We start from the raw sequence: 19,153 nt of genomic DNA on the forward strand, positions 1-19,153 counted from the left end.
TCACCTTCACCATGTCTCTGATACTTTGCCTGAAATATTTTTTTTTCATCATCATGTTCCTAGAGTGAAAACAGTGCCTAGAACACAGTAAGAGCTCAATAAAAATTAGTTGAAGGAATGACTTCCTTGTACCAACTCTTACTGACCCCTGCTGTCTGCTGGCAGCAATTTATTGAGGAGTATGAAGCTGTTTCAGCAATAGATTAGCAATGTCTGTCATGTGTGCAATAAGACAACGTGAGGGCTTTTGTAATGTGTTTGCGATAAATGTGTTAAACCACTCTGCGTGCCTTAGCTATCAGCTAGCATTTTGGGCAGTTAGTTGACTGGAAACAGGAAGACTGTGATATTAGGAAGTGAGGACTAAAGGGATTCTGAGATGGTAATGAGAATTCTGGACAACAGATTCTACTGCTTCCATGTTTGACTGAGTACTTTGGCGGGAACAGAAGAATTTCAGGCTTCCTTATTTGCTGGTTTTTTGTTTGTTTTATTTAGCTTTCCCCCAAATTAAAAGTTTAGGTTGTGCAATGCAACAGTGTTTTAACATTTCACTAATTGAATGGAGCTAGTGAGGTGCAATGGAAAGGTTTTCATGTTTATTTATTGAGACTGTGCATGCACTCTGTTAATTTCACACTCTTTGCACATGTATTCCTCCTCACATTAGAGAGAAAAACAGTGCTGTTGAGGCTCACAGATAAAGGAATGATTTTAAAGAACAAAGAAATGAACTTATAATTCCCTGTCCCCAGAGTCTTATATCTTTTTCTGGTTAGGAAGCAGATGCACGCATCATTTTTCCAAAGCTGGATTATCTCAAGGCTTTGTGTCCAAGAATAGGATGGGGGTATTTGCAGGTATTTTATTAAGAGCTTGAAGAGAATTTCAGGGGTGGAGACAGACCTTTTATTGCATAAATACAAAGGGTCTTACCCTCCTCCCCACTCAAAACTACAATCTGAACTATGTCAGTGCTGTGTAAAGCAGCAGTCATTTGCATCTGGAATGGAGCATGTTTTGTTGCATTTGTGAGGGACAGATTGAGTTTTCTGTCACGTTGTCACAGATGCAGTTTGAGGCATGAGAACTCACTGCCTAATTTGTTCTTCTCGCTTCCCACCTTCCTAAGTGGAGGCAGCCCACTTCCCTGTGCAAGAATTATTCATTTATTCATCCAACAAGTATTTAGCCCTGGACCAGCACTCAGGTTACAGAACCAACTAAGGTTATCTGTTCCTAAGGGTATCGGGTCTATTTTAGAAGAAACCCAAATTAAGACAGTTTTTTTTTTGTGGGAGAGACAATTCCTGGGAGGCTAAAAAAGAAAGTGGAAAAAGTGAGACAAGAAAGGGGAAAATGGTGATAAAGTGTGCATAAAACAGTAGGTTAGTGCTGTAGGCAATGGGGGCTCAGTTCTCCCAGTGAACCCCTGAGAAACAATGTGGAACATGTGTAAAGTCGGCCTATCAGAGTAACGGCTGGGGCATTGATTCACCCATGTATCTTGATGGTGCCAGCACAGCTCCCAGCGCAGGTGAGAGCACTCTGGTAGGGGGTGAGAGACACTGATACCTGAGGTGGGATGTTGTCAGTGTGCCAGAGACCATAGCTGCATGTGAACTGCAGGTGAGCCAAGGCGATATGGGGCATTGCATCAATAGGATTTACCATAAATCCTTACTTTCTCTACCCCAAGGCAGCGTTCATTTTGGAGCTAACAAATCTCAGACTGAGGGTGATCGAGTGCTGCCATGTAAGGCTGAGTAGGTTGTACACTGCACCACTCCAAGGGTTGCCACCTACATAGAATGCAGTGTGTGGTTCCCCAGAGCTGTGCAATGAAAAATCTGTGAAACATTCACACGAACTACTTTGTAATTGGCACCCCCTTGGAGCCATGCAGTGCACAATCTGCAAAGCTGTAAACCCAGTGTCTCGTATTAAAAAAAAAAATCCTCTTATGAAGAGTAGATGCTGTTTTTAGAAGAGTGAATAAATTATAGTAAAGCATTAGACAGAGGACATTTCAGAATAGAAGGGACTTCAATTAATATATTTGGATCAGCCTAAGGATAGTTATAGATTCTAAATGGCAGTCAGACTCAGGAGATCCAGAGGGCTTTGCCTAACACCATCTTTTCTTAGCTTTTTGGATGGATAGAGACCACAGGCGCAGCATCTGCACCTCACTGGGAGGCCCGACTGCTACCTCAATTCCCAGCCCTTTGGCATTCCCCACCTACACAGGACAGGTATCCCCGCCCTGCATACAAGGTATAAGTGTGTCACACTAGCTCAGAGAGTTCGCAGCCTCAGTTTCCTACCAATCCTTTAGACCCTTCTGGTCTACTGTGGTCCCAGCAATTAGAGGTTTTACACCAAATGAGGCAGATACAGCCTTCCACAATTAATGTATCAGTTTATCATTTCCATTGAGACAGAACCACATGGAGGCAGACCCCGAATTTATTTCAAAGGCAGATCATGGTTCAGCCCAGGGCCCGATGCAATATTCCACATGATTTATTTGCAATATTCTGCATGATTCTTTGATGATTAAGAAGACAGTGCCTGTAAAACAATGGCCCTCATCTCCATACCTCTACCCCAAGCAACTGACAAATGCTATAAACTTTCATATAAACAACTGCATGATTAAAACCAAGTTTTTTAAAAAAAATTACAAATGAGTCTCATTTGGGAAAGAAAATAGGCACACCATATGTATTTTAGGAATGTATTTCTTGCCTTAATTTTAAATCTTGATCGTAAGTTCTGTCCCAACTGTCTTGTCCCTATAATCTTTCTCTTAAGGAGTATTTTAGAAACTAAGGAGAAACACAGGTGGGAAAGTCAGCATCACAGACGATCTACTATTGCTATTGATCAGTTGTTGAAACAGTTTATCAGCACTACACTAGTTCTGCCTATTTTTAATGAATTAAAAATTCACTATATGCACGCATGAAGTAAATGTACTTGTGTAAGGACAGTAGTCTCTGAATACTTAGAGTAAACCACATATTGCACAGGAAAAGACTTTATAAACAGAACACTAGAAAAATGACTCTGTTTCTGAGGGATTGGTTAACTGTATGCTCTCCTTGTTGAAACTTATTTTTAACTATTCTTTCTCCAGATTTACTACGATAAAAACCTAGATTCTTCTTTGATCTTCTCATTTCCTATCTGTAAGCAACATAGAGTTTCACTAATCATCACAATGACTTTGAAAAAGAGAGATAATTACCTGCTTTTGTGAAATGGCCAACGTATTGCCAACTGGCTCACAGAACTGATTTCTCATTGCCCTGGTTGGATTCAGCTGTGCTTCTGAGAGAGCTCACTTCTTGAATGACTATGATGGCAGGGCGATTGCAGTGAACTCTGGGAGGGGTGGGGGCCGGGGGAATTAGGCTGGGGATTGCTATATGGATTCCACAGGCTCTTTTGCTAGGAACATATGCTGCGAATTGACATCCTTTGTTTTCCACTCTCAAAAATAGAAGTGCAATAATTTTCTGAGGAAAAGACACCCTGAAGGTTTCCATAGCATTACAAACCCTCTAGTATTGGTCTCCAGGTGTCTCGAATGCCTAATGAACCTTCCCCATGCACATCGGCTTTATTACAGGAGTGAAGGTGCAACTATGTATGTCTCCTTCATTTCCTTCCTCCCTTCCTCTCTCCTTTCTCTGCTTTTCTTCATTCCAGTGGTTGAACTCCTACTTTGTATCTAGCACTGGGTACAGTGGTGAGCTTGATGGGTACTGTCCTTGCCTTCATGGATTTTATAGTCTAGTGGTGGAGAGGGATGTTAAACAAATAAGCACACAAACAGAGAATTATACATTATATTAAGTGCTGGGGAAGAAATATGGTGGGAGTAGGGTGACATGAAGGAGAAGACACCCACCGAGGAAGCCACATTAAGCGGAGCTGTCAGCGGAGGTCAAGCAAGAAGGAGAGATGTGGAAGTGGGGGCGTGGCCTGCGCCCACGCCCTGAGACAGCAGGTATGGAGAAGACCAACCCACCTGGGGGCCCAAGGGCAGAGAAAGGTGACTGGCAGGCCATGAAGCTGAAGCAATAGTCAGGTAAAAAATATAAAATGTCTGTTGAGAAAGAAAATCTGCAAAAGGAACAAAACTGAAACTTAACAGAAGATGTGGGACTGCACTCGAGTGACACATCACCCTAGAGGGGGTGATGTGTTCTCTGGTAACTATCTGGGGGAATGGCAGCTGTTTTGCAACATCAGCAGCATTAAACCTGAGAAATGAGCAAAGATAAAGCTCATCTTATTCAAGTGATTCTTCTGAACCCTAAGGGGTTCACCTGGGGACAGATGGAGACGATTAACTTTCAGCCTGTAACAGGATGCCTACAGTGTTTATTTAGGACCCATGCTGGTAGCTCAGAGGAATAAGGGGTTGTGCCCTTTTGAATGAAGGACTGCTGTTTGTTTGATGGAAGGTCATACATAAAAAGACCACAGTGCCAGAGAGTTTTGTGGAAGGTTGGCCATGATGAAGGTATAAAATGAACAAATCCGGGAGAGGCACCTCAAGATGAGGGAGTTGGTGAATGGAAATTCAAAGCTGTATCTTTCATTCTTGAAACATTTTCCAAATTGGTGAATTATCTGGGGCCCTGTGGCATGTACTAGAGCTTCCCCTGCCCACCTTCCCTTCAATCACTCAGACTTAGGAAGCAAAATGGCATTGAAGGAGTCGGGAGAACTCTGATTGCTGCTTGATTAAAGAATATCGTGCATCAGCGTTTTGGGAGAGGTTGAGAAACATTTCATCTTTGAAATGAAACATGTTCAATGTGTTCCACCTCCTATGAAAAAAAAAATCTTTGTTTAGCTGGTAAAATATACATACAAATTTAAAAAAATGACCATTTTAACCATGTTAAGTGTACAGTCCAGTGATGTTAAGCACATTCACACTGTGCAGCCATTAGTACCATCCATTCCTGGAACTTTTTCTTCTTCCCCAACTGGAATTCCCTATCCATCAAACACTAAGCATTTCCCCTCCTCCAGCTCCTGACAACCACACTTCTACTTTCTGTCTCTGGCCATTTGACTATTCTAGGTACCTCTATCAGCAGAATCCTACAGTAGTTGTCGTTTTGTACCTGGCTTATCTCACTGAGCACAATGTCATCTAGGTTTGTCTATGTTGTAGCATTTATCAGAATTGCTTTCCTGTTAAAGGCTAAATAATATTCCATTTTATGTATACACTACATTCTGTTTATCCATTTATCTGTCAATGAACCTTTGGGTTGGAGAAAAAGTATTTTTTTAAACAGAGAGCAGAGACATGATATTTTTCTTTTCTTATGTTCTCTTACTTTTCCTTTTTGCACACTTCCTTCCTTCTTTCCTTTCTTCCTCCTTTCCTTCCTTCCATCTCTCTTCTTTCCTTCCTCCCTCCGTCCTTTGGCCCCTACCCCTGTAGAAAAAAACTGAAGTGTGTAATCATTGGGAATCTCAGGGTATAGTACAATGACTTCCTTTTTTCATTATTATAATAGAATTTATCCTTTAGAGCAGTTTTAGATTCACAGCAAAATTGAGCAGAAAGTACTCAATTTGGAGTACTCCGTGGAGGGTTTCCGTATACTCCCTTGTTCCCCTCCACCCCACCCCATAGCCTCCCCCGCTATCAACACCCCCCACCAGAGTGGTACATTTGCTACAGTTGATAAACTTACACTGAAACATCATTATCATCCAAAATCTATAGTTTGCATTAGGTAGATCACTCATTTCATGGGTTTTGACAAATGTATAATAACATAAATCCATTGTTATAGCATCACAGAATAGTTTTGCCCCCCTAAAAATTCTCTGTGTTGCACCTATTCATCCCTCCCTCCCCCAACCCCTGGCCACCACTGAATTTTTTACTGTCTCCAAGTTTTGCCTTTTTCAGAATGTCATATAGTTGGAATCACACAGTTTGCAGCCTTTTCAGATTGGCTTCTTTCACTTAGTCATATGCATTTAAGGTTCTTCCACATCTTTTCATGGCTTGAGGGCTCATTTCTTAACACTGAATATTATTCCATTGTCTGGATGTACCACAGTTTATTTATCCATTCATTTACTGAAGGATATCTTGATTGCTTCAAAGCTTTTGCAGTTATGAATAAAACAGCTGTAAATACCCATGTGCAATTTTTTTGTGTAGACATAAGTTTTCAACTAATTTGAGTAAATACCAAGGAGCATGACTCTCAGATCATATGTTAAGACTATGTTTAGCTTTGTAAGACACTGTCATACTGTCTTCCAATGTGTCAATGATCTCCTTTTAGGTTTTACTGATTTCCTTTCAGAAACCAGGCGTCCAGGCTTGATTATAAATCCTGAGTCATGGGGTGGCAGTTTGGATTATTTGAGAAAGTACACAGGGAAATGGCCAGTCATCTACACAGGACCTGATATAAAATGGTTACTTTCTGTCTTTCTTTTTTTTTTTAACCTCATGCAATACTGTCCAGGTGAACTGGAAATGGGAATATGGAGTCAGGAGAAGGTTTTTATGACAGGTTCAGTCATTAAGTTGTGATTTTTGAAGGCCTAAACCAAGATGTGCTGCAGAAAGCAGAGGAGGAGTGTGTCTGAAGGATTAGGTAATGGTTTGGGTATCAGGAATAAACGAGAAATTGAGACACGAGGCAGGTTTCTTAACCTAGAAGATTGTAACAATCATGGAACCATGATAAAAAATGACATTGGCAGGGTGAGAGGTTTAGAAAGAAAAAAGGCTTTGTGGACACAGGTGGTGCTTAGCACTTGTTGATGGAGTTAATTTAAAGAATGATAAAGTTCTTACTTGTGATTAGCCAGAAGACTGTGGTTTCCTAGTGGACATTTTTGTTTAAAATTCCTATAATGGGAAGATCATGAACTCCACTTATATTCTCCCATTATTTCCTTACTGCAGAGAAAAAAACAGCTTGATTTGCCCTTGAGTATAACAATAGTCGATGGCTGAGAAGAATTGTTTGCTGTCGTCATGTGTGTCAGGTAAGTGTCACAAAGTTGACCCATAATGACCAGTTGCCACTTCGACAGAGGGGAGCGATTACAGCAAGGTCACTTCTGTGTTACATTTCAGTGTGACAGGCTTGCCAATCTGATGGGCAGTAAACGCACAAGGCACAAGGCTTTTCCACGTCCAATGGAGTAGGGGTCTTTGTCAGAGAATGTAAAAATGAGCCGAGCAAATTTCATCCTGATTATGTTTATACATATTTTGGGGGGGAGGAGGTAATTAGGTTTCTTTATATATTTTTAATTAATTTTTTATTTTATTTTTTAGTGGAGGTACTGGAGATTGAACCCAGGACCTTGTGCCTGCTAAGCATGCACGCTACCACTGAGCAATACCCTCCACCTATATATGTTTTGGAAACCTAGCCAGAACTTCATCTTGGGTCAAATATTGAACAAAATCCAATTATGGAAGATAACTGATTCATGCTTCATAAAATCAGGCAGGTTTATATCAGCTTGCTCAGAGGAAAGGCTAAGAAATTAAGCAATAAGCAATATCATGTGAGTGGCTGTCAGCTCAAGATAGGTCAGCAACAATATATGATGGTAATAGTTGCAGAAGTAGTTTTTATTCTTTAGAAATGGCCAGTAATGTAAGAAGAAAACAAAAAGATCTTTTTTAAGGCATCCAAATATAACCAGTCGTCATATAGATGTTTTTTTCTCTGCATTGTTAAGTTTTAAATTACCTGTAAGATTGTCCCCGTTCATTCCTGCTGCCTTGTATTCATGCCCTTGTGTAATCGCCTCCCACTGGGTGTGATTAAGTTACAAAAGATTGTGCCTTCATCTTCAGTATTCTCTCTCACTCTGATGGAAGCCAGGGACCATGTTGCAAGCTCCCGTGTGGAGAGTTCCATGTGGCAAGGAACTGAGGGAGGCCTTCAGTCAACAGACATTGAGGAATCGAGCCCCTCACTCCAAAACCCTGTGCAGAACTGAATCCCGCCAACAACCATGTGAGTGAGCTTGGAAGTGGATCTCCATTCAGGCCATCGAATGGAATTGCAGTCCTGGCTGACGGCATGATTGCAGTCTCTTAAGAGATTTTGAGGCAGTCATGCCTTGCTAGGCCAATTCCAGAATTTCAGACCTGCAGAAACTCTGAGATAGCAAATGTTTTTTGTTTGAAGCTGTTAAGTGTTGGGGTAGTTTGTTACGCAGCAATAGATAACTAATATGTAAATGTTTACAAAACTGGATTATAGTATCTTTTGTCAGTCAGAGTTCTAGCAGCAAATAGAGGGTACTTAGCTGGGAAGAGAACCGTGGGCAGGGTTAGGAAAATCAGTGACATATGGAGAGGTAGTGAGTACTTCCCACAGTGGGGAGTCATTATCCTCCCTAGACCTGAAGGAGAAAGGGAGCCAAAGAGGGGAGGCTGTTTCACAGAAGCAGTGTTTCAGATGGAGGCAGGGAGGGAGCAGAGAAGAAATACCCTGACCTCTTTCTCCTGCCATCCTCAGTTCTGCCCATGACTTCCACTGGCCAAACCCAAATGGAAACCAGGGGCCAGCTCCTATGGGTCAGGTCCCTGAGACAGAGCACACAGATGGAAAAGTAGAGACTGGACCTGCTGGGGCATAAAGAGAGAAAACACCACATGCATATGCTCTTATGCAACTGTTTTTATGTTTACTGTCTTTCCATATCATTAGAGATTCTTCTATATCATGGTTTTAAATAGCTACCTATGGGTACTATAGCCAAATTATCTCAATCACGCCCTGATGAACAGTTTTGTAAAAAATCTCCTTTTGCTATGGTAAACAGTGAAATGAATATCTTCATAGACATATTTTGATGGATTTAAAAAAATAGTTGCTTAGAGTACAATGCAATAAATAAAAAAATGGAGGACAAAGAACTTTTTTTTAGGGTTTGATAGATCTTGCCATATTCACTCACCAGAAAAGCTGCTTTGACGCTCCCTCTAGAAAAGTATTTGCCTATTTGATAAGTTAAAAAAATATGTTGTATTGTTGTTTTGATGTTCATTTTGACGTTACTAATGACTTTAAAATATTTTCACATGTTCACTAGCTGCTTGTTTTTCTTTGACTTTGGCCATTTGTTTCTTTTTTTAATTGAAGTATAGTCAATTTACAATGTTGTGTTAATTTCTGATGTACAGCATAGTGATTCATTTATACATATATAACATATATATAGCCATATATATAACAAATATACATAGCCTTTTTTTTTTCTGTTGGTCTGTTTTTTTTTTCTGCTGGTCTCTTCTTACTGATTTATAGGAGCTATTTAGTATTAAGAATTCATTGTCATATGTGCTGCAAATGTTTTTCCTAGTTTAAAAATATTTAATGCATAAACATTTCTTTATCTCAAGAATTTAAAAATATTTCAGAACTTGTTTAAAAGTAAACTCGGCTTACAGTGGTAGACTTAATTGAGGAAGACAATTTTATTAGTATAATTTCACACCTTTAGTGCAAACCAGTACTGAACTTACTTCCTGTATCTTTTAAAATAGAAGATTTGAGGATACACTTTGCCTGCAATGTGGTAACAATGTCGATGCACTGAAATACTCCATTTAAAAGGCATGCACACGTGGTAATGGATCTTTCCCTTAGTATATGATAAAAAGGAGGCCCCAGGTCATGCTTGCAATATCTGTATTTCCTAAAGGATTTCTAGTGGCATTATGAAATACCTGATGAAGCTTTTGCCTTTGTACAATAGAAAAGAACATAATGTTTCCGTCCTGCTCTCTCTTACATGATTCAATCTGGGGAAAACCAGCTGTCCTTATCGGGAGGATGGTCAAACAACCCTATGGAGAAGTCTATGTGGTGAGGAACTGAGGCCACCTGCCGAGAGTTAGCACTAATTTGGCAATCATGAAAACGAGCCATTTTGGAGGTGGATCCTCCAGCACTAATCAACTCTTCAGATACAGCCCCAGCTGATGCCTTTTCTGCAACCTCATCAGAGAGAAGCCGAGTCTGAGCCACTCAGGGAAACCACTCCCAGATTCCTGGGAGATCAGAATTTGAAACCCTGCAGGTATCCTGCTAATCACTTCTAGATCATCTCATCTAGAAGACAATAAAGATTCTAGCAGTGATATGAAAGATAGATTGAAGAAAGGCAGACAGAGAGCCTGATAAGGCTGTTGCAAGGGCTCTGAGGAGAGATGATGAGGGCATGAGGTAAAATCTCAAGCTTGTGCTCTGCTCTCTGTAGCTTTGAGTCAGCTGCTGAACCTCTTGGAGCGTTAGGATCTTCCATAAAATGAAGATGGCAATGGTGCTTACCTTACTAAGTTGTATTAGAGCATCAGGTCTGAGACGTAATTGGCCCTTGACATGAGGAAACTTAGAAGGTATTTGTTTAATAAATGTAAAGACAGGTCCACTCCAAGAAGCTTTTATTAAGTGCTTAAATAGACTTCGAGGTATGCAACTGGTATCTCAGTTAACAAGCTAAGCAAGTAATTAACTGAACAAGTGAAAACAATTAAGTGCAAAATTCACTGTAACGAGAAGTGGAGGACGCTAATTTTTAGCCCGAGTAAAGAAACTAATGAAATATTTTTCTATATTTAATAATTTTCTGATAATGAGTCTATTTTATGAAATTCAGACAAAATTTCTACAGATTAAACCAAGAGATAAAGCAAAACATTAGAAACCACGAGCCTGGCCCCCAGGAACTAGTCCTTCCCCTCCACGGCGCCGCCCTCCGCCATAGCCACGCCCCCTTCGGCTTCGCGCTGCCCTCACTGCGGGGCTCCCCGCGACCATTTCCCATCAGAGGCTCATTCGTTCGCGAGACTTCCTCCATCTAGACCACTCAGAAGCCGTAGGAAACGCAGGCAGAGAAGAGTCGCGAGACTTGACGCGACCACACTTTCAGGCCCCGCCCCTCCTTCCGGGGCGAGCGCCTCCCAGCGCAGCGTCCCGGGTTGCACGTGTAGTTGTTGTGGTTCAGTCTCACGTGGTCGCGGAAGCGCAGGCGTTTGCAAGATGGCGGCGACCAGTGCCGGGAGACGCCAGCCGCCTCTGCTCAGCCTTGAATGATCTCTCTGACTGTGTCTGTGGGGCCATGGACCGGCCCGGGTTCACAGCCTCGCTGGTGGTGAGTACGGGGTGGCAGGATGGGGCGCTCAGAGCGCCGGGGTGCCGCACTGGAGCCCCTGGTGGCTTTTCTGCCCTAGCTCCTTTTCCCGGTTTTGCGTGCTGAATCGTCCCGGGGCACCGGTCACCGGGGCTGGAGGGAAGCGCCGGGCCTGGTATCGAGGCCCCGGATTCCCTCCTCGTATTTCAGAAGGACGGAGGTGGGAAAGGGTTGGGGTACTTGGCTCGTCTAACTCGCGACGGCATACCTAAAGCGAAAAGAAAATCTTCAATTATAGTATAAACCACAGGCTGCAGAACTTGGTAGTTAACGAAATATATGTAACAAAACAAAGCTCACTCAAGACACTCGCAGACCTGTTCGAGACTATGGTTTCATTTTGCTTTTTTTTTTTTTTAGTCTCGGAAAACGACGTATTTATTTATTCAGTATATAATTAATGTTTATTCTGGTCCCAGGCATTCTTTGAGCCTTTGGGTATACGGATGAGCAGAAACAGCTGCTCTCTGGAGCTAGTTAAGTCAGTAAGCGTTTAATTCTTGAGAAAACAGTGAGAACCAACGTGTCTTAACATCAAAAAAACAGCAACAGAAAGACCCCCAAATCCTTTAATAAATATTTTGAAACGTTTCTTATGGCAAGTCTGGTAGGGGATACTAGATACAGTAGTGAAGACAGAGATTGGCTGCCTGTGTTTTTATTGTAGGGTGGTGGGCAGAGGCAGACAAAAAAAGCTCTTAAAGCTTTTCCTGAGAAACGGAGGCCCAGAGGAATGTCTTCAATTAATTTTTTTTTTGGAGGTGGGAGGGGAGGTAATTAAGTTTATTTATTTTTAAAGGAGGTACCTGGGAGTGAACTCGGGACCTGGTGCATGCTAAGCACATGCTCTGCTACTCTGAGCTATACCCTGCCCCCTTCATTTAACGTTCAACTGTTTTTGCAGGTGTTGGAGATACCAGTGAACAAGATAGAGCTGCCCACATGGGTCAGGTGGTGGAGGCGAAAGAGTGAAATAATGAGGGCTAGTTTCAGCGTGTTACGGAAAGATGTGGAAGGGGGCATCTTAGCCAGACTTGTGGAATGATGGTTTTAAACCTAGATTTGTATAAGCTAGGTTTTAGAGTTGCAAAGAAATGCAAAAGAAAGAGTTTACCTGTCCAACTGGTGAGATAGTAGTACTTTTCATAGTTAACATTGCTCTGCTGGGAACTTAGGTAAGCTTTTTACATACATCATCTCACTCAATTCTGACAATACTTGGAGTCTTATCCTAGTTTTCCAAATGAGGAAACTGAGGTATAGTATGTTATATAACTTGTCCAAAGTCACATAGTGAGATCAACTTCATGTGTGTGAGCTTAGATTCCAGGAAGTGTAACATGGATTCCACGCCTTTGACTGTTCCTTGATACTGTCTCTGAAGTCAGCAGCAGTAGCAGTTGCTAAAAAGAGGGGTGTGCCAGAGTTAACCAACAACAGTGGTGTTTAAATTTATTTAAAATTTATTTTAGTAACATATGGTACACACGCATACTTCTTTTTTCATTGTAGTTAAAGAGGGTAGAATTAGGATCAATGAGTAGAAGTTTCAGGGAAGTTAAATTTCATTCCAGCTAAAAGATATTCTATTTTGAAGCATAATGGAAGCCATTAGAAAGTTTTATTACTGAAGTAGCCCAGAAATGGAATGGTCGTTATTTAAGGCTGGAGCGTGTTTGAAGCAGGCTGAGCACTCCTGAGAGAGTTCTGTTTTGCTTACTGCCATGGGACCAGTGGCTGACACTTCGTAGGCCCTCACCACAACTTGTTGAATGAATGAATGAACCTTCACCTGTTCGCTGAAGTCTTGAAACTCAGATTCCAAAGATTAAATGAGTTGACATTAGAGGTACAGTACAGAGCCTGGCAGGTAGCAGACATTTAACTGTTTCCTGCTTAAAGTTTCTTAAATGGGGATTGAAGGGCTGGAGAGTTGAATAAGGGGAGGACCTCTGGGATGTTAGCTTTTATTTGGAGCATGGAGCAAACTATTTAGGAAAAAACCTCCAAAGAGTACATTGACTGTGCGTTCTTTTAGGAAAGCAGTTTGGAACACGTAAAGTTTAGAACACGTAAAGATGTTGCTAACATTCAACTCAGTGAAGATAACAGGAAGCCACTTAAAAATGAAATAATCAACAGGAATGGTTAGGTAAATGATGACAGATGCGTTTTGTGGACAATTTGGGGGCCATTGGCAAGTATTTGTGAAGAGTATGTGCTATAATAGTAACCTGGAAAAGGGTTATAGATTTAAAAAAATACAATACTGTATGAACATCTGTTCATTCCTAATCAAACCATACAGAAATACACTTGTCCCTTTCTGTTCAAGGGGGATTGGTTCCAGGACCCCTGTGGGTACCAAAATCAGCAGGCGCTTAAGTCTCTTGTATATAATGGTGTAGTATTTGCATATAACTTAAGCACATCCTCCTGTACCCTTTAAATCATTTCTAGATTACTTATAATGCCTAATACAGCATAAGTACTATGTGGATAGCTGTAAACAGAATGTAAATGTTATGTAAATAGTTGCCTGCATACAGCAAATTCAAGTTTTGCTTTTTGGAACTTTCTTGAATTCTTTTAGTGAATATTTTCAATCTGCAGTTGGTTGAATCCCAGCGTGCAGAACCCCAAGATATGGCTGGCTGGCTTTATTTCATTCATTATGAAAGCCAGCTATATTGAAATTCTCCAAGATTATAGAAAAATAATTTTGATAGTAGCCTTACTTTTTTTCTTCTAGTTTTTTTTTTTTTTAATGCAAGCAACAAGAAACCCCAAACCACTCTTCACCCTTTATGTCTTCTTTTCTGCCTGACTCTTCTCTCCTTTAGTGTTTAACTATTTCATTGCTCTTGTAGTTCACCTGGCTTGTTGCTTGAAGGAAACCGAAAGCATCCCTGCCTCGGTCATTTTTAACTAGTCCTAGGTTGCAGGTGGAAGAGCTTCTGCAGGTGTCTGTGCTATGCAGTGTGAAGTCCGGGCTGTTCCTTGCATGGTAGTGTGGACTGTAAAAATGAATGTGCAAATGGGAATCATGCAAAGTGGTCTTATGATTATTTAATAACCTTTACAAATTCTTGTTAATGTTAAGAACTCTCTTACAGTTGATTATAAATGTGCAGAGAAATGGAAGGAAAAAGTAATACCAACACTTCATACATTGTAATTTAAAACGCTAAGATTTTATTTCTTTGTTTAAAAAAAAAATCAGAAGTGATTTGTGAGTCATATAACTTCCAGTGCAGACCAGGTGTCGTTTTATGCCTTGGCAAAGTGATCTGCTTCCTAAGTTTGGATCACCTTCCAGCCTTTTATCCTGTGTGTTTTCAGTGTTGAGAAAACCTCCCAGAGTTCCTTTAATGTGTTGATTTTGCTGGCACAACTTTCTCTGGGCCTTCTTCGCCCTTTTCATCACATCCGCTTTCTTCAATATATGGTGATAAGCGTGCCTTCAGGAATTCCCTCTGGCCGCGGGTCTGGTTTCCAGCGACAGCGTCAGTGTTCCCACAGCCAGCTCGTGTTTTTGTAACACCTTCTATATTTGGTTTGAATTTCACTTCCAGTATTCGCCACTTTTCATTTATTTACTGTACTTTGATTTTTGCTGGCCAGTTCCCTCTTTCCAAGATCCGTTTTTATAGACTGTCACTGTGGTAACTGTAACGTGGACCATGGTGTTGGAGGGCTGTGTTCTTCTGGTAACTGAAATTCATGTTTGTCGGTGCGGTGTGAAGCAGGGACTGCTAGTACTGTTTCTTTTTTTCTTTTTGTGAAAATCGTTGTTTTGCTTTTTCTCTCTCTTTCATGAAATGACTCTGAAAAAGCTTCTTCGTGATACCCATGTCTCACTGGACCTGCTCTTTGGTTGAGAACCACTGGCAGAAAGGGACTTGAGGGCAGTGGCAAGGGTTATGTTGCCAGGGCTTCTTAGGTGAGGTGAGGAAACAGAAGAAAAGGTAAGAATGAAGTATTGGACATACGTTTAGGGGACGTTTTCAGTGTTTTTGGCCCATGTCTCTCTTTTCTGGAAGGCAGCCTCCTAATTGCCTGCTGGAGTCAAGGCAAGTTAGTATCTGATGAAGCGTGATCTCTAAATCTAAAAGGGGTTGGGAATTATACTGCACCTTCTCAAGCTTGCTTCATATGACTTGTTTCTTTTTGGCATTTAGGTCAGAGTGGGCAGGTCTTCCTTTTTGCTTGTTTTTGTGCTGAGCAGGCAGTCAACTAGACAGGTATAGTCTCAATTTTGATCGATCACTGGAGCATACAAGGCGCCCTTGGAGACCACCAGTCTCCTGGGACCACAGCTGAGAACATCTGCTGTGATAGAGGCATTTCTTTTGCATCTCAAGTACCAGGAGATGGGACTACATTTCCTTTCTCATTTTTCTTTCAGTGTGAGAAGGGGTCTTGGGAAAGTTTTGAAATCTGGTAATTTAGCAGTGAATGACTTGCTAATATGCATTTGTCACCGTTTTCAAACCAAATGCTGTGCATTCAAATAAAGTTTGAAATACTAAATTTTTAATGGTACAGACAGAATTTGAGTAATGTTAGTGAAATACCAAATAGAGGGAAGATAAGAGTTGTGCCCAATTTTTCCACCTCCACAAATCAGGTATCTTTTACATCACCCATATGTTTAACCAGACATATGTGTGAGCCTTTGCTCTAGGACTTGGGAAGAGTGCCTCAAAGATATGGTCCCTGCCCTCATGGGTGTGCAGTCAAGTAGGAGCAGACATTTAACAGAAAATAAAACAAAAATTAACTGTGTAATTGAGAATGGTGATAAAAAGTAACCATTTATTGAGCATTTTAACGAGTGCGTATGCAGTTTTTTCAGAGCAGGAATCGTATGGTTACAATTTTGTCTTCTTTTTTTTGGTATTCTGCTTAAAAAAATATTAACTCGTTATTTCAAATCCAGCAGTCACAAAGAAATCTGAACAGTAGTATTTCTCAGGTTTTTGAGTTTGATGCTCATTCCTGCCACGCATCCCATGATTTGGCTTTCTGTTGAGTGAGACCATGGGTGATTTTTGTCCAGGGAGCAGAATTTGAGGAGAGCTTTTCATTCATTATTGCTAAGGAAAGACTTGAATTTATTGATTTTATATGTGCATTTATTCAATTTAATATAGGAATGTAATCTTCAGTCTTTGGTCAAGTCCTGCATCTTTCATGTGGTTTTTAGTATTTTTGCTACTGGCATGTCAGAAATAGGGCATCAGCAAACTTGAAAGGATATTTATAGTAACACTAAATATAATAACTCAGACTTATTGATAATTGATAAAGGGCAAGCCTTTTGCTAAGCATGCAATTGTATTTAATTCTAATTTAATCTCACTTAGTTCTCAAAACCTCTGTGAAGTGTAGATACTGTTATTTTCCCCATTTCGTGCATGAAGAAATGTGGGCTTAGGGAGGTTAAATAGCTTTCCTAAAGAGACCCACTTGAGATTGAAGCCAGGTCTGCCTGTCTGATGTCAGAGCTGCTGTCTTAGGCAGTATTTAATCTGAAAGAATTTCTGGACAAATGGAAACATACTTGAGTCCAATTCCAGAACCATTACTGCATTCCTCAGAGTATCCTCTCTAAACGAAAGTGATCCTACGCAGGCTTTTCCATCAGGAGGTGATGATAGGCAGAGGATTTCTCGAGAAGTCACCCTGAGTATACCACAGAGCTGTCAGCGTGTCTGTAGAATACCAAGAAGCAAGCAGCAGGGAACACTGGCTTTCAGTTGTCACAGTGCTGTGGCAGACCACAGCAGGGACAACCAAAGAGTGATTGCTGCAGTTTTTCTTCTGAATGTTGAGTCTTTTCCTAAAGTGTTTTCTTATCATCTCACATTTCCATACAGTTCAAACCAACAAACAAGTGCAGAAGCCCTGTTCCATCCCAGGCACTGGGTTCAATATTTAGGAGGGCCCAAGGGACTGACCGGCCTTTTGCTCTGAAGGCTCTTAGTGTCAGACGTGGTGGTTAGCACCCAGAGTGAAATGTGAACAAAGTTGTAAGGGGAGGTGAGGAAGTAGCCTTTAATTCTGGCTGGGAGACCAGGAGAGGCTTTAGGAGGGTTGTAGCATTTGGTTAGAGCCTTAACAATGAAATGAATTTTGTCAGGGTGAATGTGTGGGGAGGGGGCACTGGCGGGGGAGCAGGTGGTCTGCTGGCTGCAATAGACAGGAGACAAGGGACATTGGAAGGGCTTCCAGGCTGAGAGAAAAATCCAAGGAGGAGCACAGAAATGAGGAGTTTCAGGACGTGTTTGGGAAACAGAGTAGTCAGGCTGAATGAGGCTCAAGGTCAAGAGTGTGTGAAATGAAGCTGCACAGATAGTTTAGGGCCCAGGGTTCGAGGTTCTGAGTTATCCTTTACTGAGTGCCTACTGTATGCCAAATGTGACCAATGAATTTGGATTTTTGTGTGTATGTGTGAGGGAGTATTGAATTTGAATACCTCTATTTTTGTATGTATGTAATATTTATTGCAAAACTTGAACAATGCAAAAGGTAGTGGAAAAAAAACCTTATCCTGAATGTTTTTCCACGGAAGTAATAACTTCTGGCATTTTAGTGTGTATGGTTCCAGACTTCTAATTATGCACATACAAGTAAATATACACTTCTTTGAAAGGTAGGATTGTACAGCATGTATTGTTCAGTCGCTTTATGGTTAATTTAAGAATACATGTTTCTCTGCCGGTGAGTTCAGATTGACCTCATTCTTCTCCAGGTTGTGTAGCTATCCATTACTCTGATATAATTTATCTATAAAGACCCCCTAGGAGGGACCTGTAGATTATTTTCAGTTTTTTACTGTTATAAACAATTCTTTAGTGAAATTTCTTGTATGTTTATGCACTTTTATTTGTGGAAGAAATGTTTAGAATAAAATAAATGGGTCAAGTGTTCTATCGTTTAAAATTTTCATTGTGCCAAATTGTCCTTTAATACATTGTAATAATTTCTTTCTCCTAATAGTATCCATACCTATTTTCGTATTTTTAACGACTTCTAATTTAATTGGGAAAATGTTTTCATTCATTTTTATTTGACCATTGGTGATGAGAAAGTACATTTTCATAATTTTGTTGGCCATTTGTATTTTTCTTTTGGGAACTGCTTGGTCCTGAGGTGCACAGTTTTTTAAAAAAAATTGATGTACCTTTTTTAGACTACTTTGTAGTACTTTCTAAAATATGGTTAGTAATGCTTTGTGATAGCCACTAATTCATGTATTCTTCAAATAGTTATTGAGTTACCTATCTTTTGTGTACTGGTGCAGGGAGCATACTGGTGAATAAAACAGGTATGGCTCTTACCATCTAGTGAGACCTATGGGCTTTGAAGAAAGGGTCAGGTGCTCAACTAGAGAATTAAAATTCTCATCAGCAAGTCTCACAGGAAGCAGAAGCTGCAGCTCTGCAGCGAGGGGGTTAAAGTCACTGGTGGCCGCATCGTTATGGAGAAAACTGAGAATGTCAGGGATGTTCCCCAGAGAAGCCATGTTAATGTTTTTTTGCCTGGTTCTTCTTAGCTGTGATTTAGGCCAGGGACCTGTGATGACTTTGCTTAGTTAAATTAGACAAGTGATTTGGTTTTGTCCTGTAGTTGACAGCAGTGACTTTTTCTCGTTTTACCAGTCTCCTTTGGAGAAATAAAGGTTTTATAGCATGTAATCTTGACTTTTTTCAACTCCCAGAGGAATTCCAAAGCCCTGAGTCGGCACTTCTATCTATAGCCTGCCAGCATTTTTTACATTTATTAAATCAAGGTAGAGATGTGTATTTTATCTATATGATATCAAGGTCTCAATAAATTATTATACTGTGGTAAGGCTTGCTGGTTATCTGGGTTATGTTCTGTTAGGATTTTATCTAGCTCTTAATTTACAATTTTC

The 19,153-nt window shown here is 40.7% G+C and overlaps 1 protein-coding gene across 7 annotated transcripts in view; it reads left to right on the forward strand.

Moving 5' to 3' along the window:
* The first annotated feature begins 10,981 nt into the window (after positions 1 to 10,981).
* Positions 10,982 to 19,153, forward strand: part of SLC25A26 (solute carrier family 25 member 26) — a 115,759-nt gene continuing 107,587 nt past the window's right edge. For 5 of the 7 annotated variants that reach the window (XM_072941648.1, XM_072941647.1, XM_072941649.1 and 2 more), the window contains exon 1: positions 10,982 to 11,190. In XM_072941648.1, coding sequence (XP_072797749.1) covers positions 11,158 to 11,190 — 33 coding nt within the window. In that variant the 5' untranslated portion in view covers positions 10,982 to 11,157. The remainder of the gene's footprint in view (positions 11,191 to 19,153) is intronic. The other 2 variants (XM_015236835.3, XM_006196471.4) reach the window with 2 other exon arrangements.

The sequence above is a fragment of the Vicugna pacos genome, chromosome 17 (genome assembly GCF_048564905.1).
Source record: "Vicugna pacos chromosome 17, VicPac4, whole genome shotgun sequence".
Classification (NCBI taxonomy): domain Eukaryota; kingdom Metazoa; phylum Chordata; class Mammalia; order Artiodactyla; family Camelidae; genus Vicugna; species Vicugna pacos.